Source organism: Aplysia californica, unplaced genomic scaffold, assembly GCF_000002075.1.
Source record: "Aplysia californica isolate F4 #8 unplaced genomic scaffold, AplCal3.0 scaffold00362, whole genome shotgun sequence".
Taxonomy (NCBI): domain Eukaryota; kingdom Metazoa; phylum Mollusca; class Gastropoda; order Aplysiida; family Aplysiidae; genus Aplysia; species Aplysia californica.
Genome location: NW_004797632.1, coordinates 226751 through 230951, shown reverse-complemented (window position 1 = coordinate 230951; position 4201 = coordinate 226751). Strand labels below are relative to the sequence as shown.

Below are 4201 nucleotides of genomic sequence, written 5' to 3'. Positions count from 1 at the left end.
ATAGGGGTGAGGTAGGGGGTGGGGTATGGGAGAGGGGTGAGGTGGGGTAACGGGGAGTGTATAGGGGTGAGATATGGGTGAGGTATGAGAGAGGGGTGAGGTAGGGTAACGGGGAGTGTATAGGGGTGAGGTAGGGGTGAGGTATGAGAGAGGGGTGAGGTAGGATAGCGTGGAGGGTGAGGTAGGGTGGTGTAGAGAGTTGATGTGTAGCAAGGGGAGTGGGGGAGGTAGGGGTGGGGAAGGGTATAGGGGTGAGGTAGGGGGTGGGGTATGGGAGAGGGGTGAGGTAGGGGAGCAGGGAGGGTGAGGTAGGAGTAGGGGTAGGGGAGGGTACAGAGGTGAGATAAGGGGTGGAGTATGGATTGAGGTAAGGGTGGGGTAGGGGATGGGGAGCAGGGGTTATGTGAAGGTGGGGTAGAGGGTGGGAAGTGGGGGTTAGGGGTTGTGATGTTAGTGAGGTAAGGGGGGGGGGTGATAAGAAGACAATAAATTTTGATTTACTTGACATTGTCCAAGACGGACATGCGTTACAAGTGAGATAAGTGGTTGCCCCAGACATGTGGGTGTCTGACAGTGTCATTAGAATCATTTAAAAATACTCTAGTTGAAAGTAGGAATTGTTTGTTCCTATTGTCAATAAAGAATGATTAGCTGTGCTTATAAAAATGTTTATAATTGAGAACTTTTGTTTGTGTGTGTGTGTGTGGAATACGTATGGTTTTATTAGGCATTAATAAGAGTTTTCCGGCACTTGCAACACAATTAGGTCATACGTATCGAACTTAAAAGTGGTTACAAGAGAGTAACAAACACAAGTAAAAGAAGTGGGAGAGATACTGCCGATAAAAATATACATTCGATAGATAGGAAAGAAGGAACAAACCACACCAGAGCACCCGTCCACCACCCGTTTATTTGCATATATACCTGAGTTTTAGTTTTAGTAAAAGTTTTACAGCACTTGTAACATAATTAGGTCCTATAGTAACGTACCAAACAAAAAACGTGTTACAAGAGAGAAACCAACATAAATAGAAGAAGAAGGAGGAGAGGTAAGGACGATGATGTATGTTTGATAAGAAAGATTGAGCAAACCACACGAGAGCACTCGCCAACACCCACTACTTTGAGCACATACCTGAGTTTTAGTTTTAGTAAAAGTTTTACAGCACTTGTAACATAATTCGGTCATATAAGTACCGAACGTAAAACGTGTTACAAGAGAGTAACAAACACAAATAGGAGAAGGGGGAGAGAGAAGGACGATAATGCATGCTTGATAGGAAAGGTTGAGCAAACTACACAAGAGCACCCGCCAACCACCCACTTATTTGAACACGTACCCGAGTTTTAGTTTTAGTAAAAGTTTTACCGCACTTGCAACACAATTAGGTCATAATAATATAAGTACCAAAATATAAAACGTGTTACAAGAGAGTAACAAACACAAATAGAAGAAGAGGAAGAGATAAGGACGATAGATGTTTGATAGGAAAGAAGAAGCAAACCACACCAGAGCACCCACCAACCACCCAGTTCTTTGAGCACATACCTGAGAGAGGCGCTAAAAAGACAGGCCACAAAGAGGCCGGCCAGACCAGGGGCCACAGTTAGCTTGTCCATGACCAGGAGGGGGAGTAACTGGGGGAGGAAGGTGTGGGATGAGATGAGATGATATGAGATGAGGTGAGATGAGGTGAGTTGGGATGAGATGAGATGAGATGAGATGAGATGAGATGAGATGAGATGAGATGAGATGAGATGAGATGAGATGAGATGATGTGAGATGAGATGAGATGAGATGAGATGAGATGAGATGAGATGAGATGAGATGAGATGAGATGAGGTGAGATGAGATGAGGTGAGATGAGGTGAGATGAGATGAGATGAGATGAGATGAGATGAGATGAGATAATTGACATTTGAAAAGGCAACAACAACTACAGCAACCACAACAGCAACAGAAAGTACAAGAACAACAGCAATAAACAATAACAACAACAGCAGCAGCAACAACATCACTAACAGCAAGAACAACAACAATAGCCCCAACAACATCAACAACACCACAACCATCAACTACAACAACAATAACAACAACAATTACAAAAACAACAAAAGTGATAACAGCACCAACAACACCACTAACAACAACAGCACCGCCACCAACAACTACAACCACAACAACTACAACAACTACAACAACAGCAATATAAATATATATATACCCTGTTACAGCACCCACCTGGTCCCTGGCTCTGACAATGTCCAGCAGGTAGGGGTCACACTTGGAGTATGCGGCGAAGATGACCAGTCCGACCAGACAGACCAGAGTGGACAGGATAACGGTCAGAGGGAGAGACACATACAGGGCTCTGGGGAGGGGGGGGGGGGGGGGGAGACGGGAGGTTTTTCAGGTGAGCTGGGTCCTTGGGCTACAACAATAAATATTCCACTCACTAACAGGGCTCTGGGGAGGGGGGGGACGCGAGGTTTTTTTTAGATGAGCTGGCTCACAGGGCTACTCAACAAATATTCTACTCACTAACAGAGCTCTTGAGAGGAAACAGGAGGTGTTTTAGACGAGCTGGCTTCAAGGGCTGCAGCAAACATTTTACTCACTAACAGGGCTCGGGGGGGGGGGGGGACGGAAGGTCTTTTGGATTAGCCTACTTCAAGGGCTACAAACAACACATTCTACTCACTAACAGGGCTCTTGAGAGGAAACGGCAGGTCTTTTTGAATTTTAGATTAGCTTGCTCCCAGGGCTACAACATACATTTATGTAGTTAAATACTTAATGACGAAATGTTTTCTTTATGTATACAGATCTTTTCCCATGTGGTTTCCTATATTTGAAACTTTCAAAAATAGCATGCAAAAAGCGAACTATGAACTACGCAAATTTGCGTTTCTCATTTGTGTATGATTGTTTTAAATGTGTAGTAACCTTGTCTTTGGTCTGTTGTTGATGGAACCTTTGTGTCCTTTAAGTCATCAAAGAGTTAGATGCTAGGTGGGCAACTTCGTGGGCTACTTTCATTTGTTGTGTATACCTAGTTGTAACGACTGACATGACATTTTTTTGCAACTTTTGACTGCATCTGTAAGCAAATCTGTACTTAGAAGACTCATACTAAGCCTAGATATGATTTGAGATACTGGAAACATCTTTACTTTTTTTTTGTGACCCACTATACTTTAGGAAGTTGTTATGTTGGTTGCCACACATTGTTTAATTAAACTACACATTAATGGATTAATGTGTAGTTTAATTAAACAATGTTTGGCTGCATTTTGTTATTTACCAGCTGCTTTGTACTTATTAGACTATAAAACAGCCTAGTCCTGATTTGCAATACTGGAAACGTTTTTACACTTAGCTATTGATACTTTTGCAGTATGTGTTTTTTTTAATTGTGACATTCTGGGTGTTTGATTTAATTCTTTAATTTGCAGTGTAGACATAATTGTAACTACATACATATCGGTTTTTATACTTCATATTTGCTAGCACTTTTCTACATTTTAGACTATAGCAAAGATTAGATCTAGCTGTAATTTGAGGTAGGCTACTGGAAACATCTTTTCATTTGTGTCATCCAAATTTCTTTAGTGAGTGGTCATGTTGGTGGTAACACTTTCTGTGTTGGATTTCGTCCATTAATTTATAAGGTATACTTAGTTGTACGAGTAGCAATCGGAAAAAACACTTTTATTTTACAACATTAGGCTGGATATTTGCAAGCACCTTTGTATTCGTTAGGACTACATGAAAGAAAAGTATTTATTTGAGATAATGGAAATATCTTTATATTTTATCATCCAAAATTCTTTGTTGATTTGTTTTGTAGTTTGTTACACTCTTCGTGTTGGATGAACTACTTTATTTCAAGTTTCTTCATGTATAGATAGTAATTTCAGTGCATTTAAGTATACTTATGTGTGTGTATATGTGTGTGTGTATGTGTGTGTGTGTGTGTGTGTGTGTGTGTTTGTGTGCATGTGAGAGTGTGTTGTGTGCGTTTTTGTCCGTTTAGATGTGTTCGTGTATGTCTTCTCTCTCTCTCTCTCTCTCTCTCTCTCTCTCTCTCTCTCTCTCTCTCTCCTCTCTCTTTCTCTCTCTTTTTTCTCTATCTTTTACTCTCTCACTCTTTCTCACTCACTCTGTCTCTCTTTGTACTTTCTCTGTTTCTCTCTC

General features: G+C 41.4%; 1 protein-coding gene across 1 annotated transcript in view; it reads right to left on the bottom strand.

Annotated features, from left to right (window-relative positions):
- LOC101852256 (sodium-coupled monocarboxylate transporter 1) overlaps positions 1-4201 on the bottom strand; it is a 22304-nt gene that overhangs the window by 7840 nt on the left and 10263 nt on the right. Inside the window, exons 7-9 of the mRNA XM_005103193.3 lie at positions 2710-2768; positions 2246-2375; positions 1530-1641 (exon numbers count right to left, since the gene is read on the bottom strand). Coding sequence (XP_005103250.1) covers positions 1530-1641; positions 2246-2375; positions 2710-2768 — 301 coding nt within the window. The remainder of the gene's footprint in view (positions 1-1529; positions 1642-2245; positions 2376-2709; positions 2769-4201) is intronic.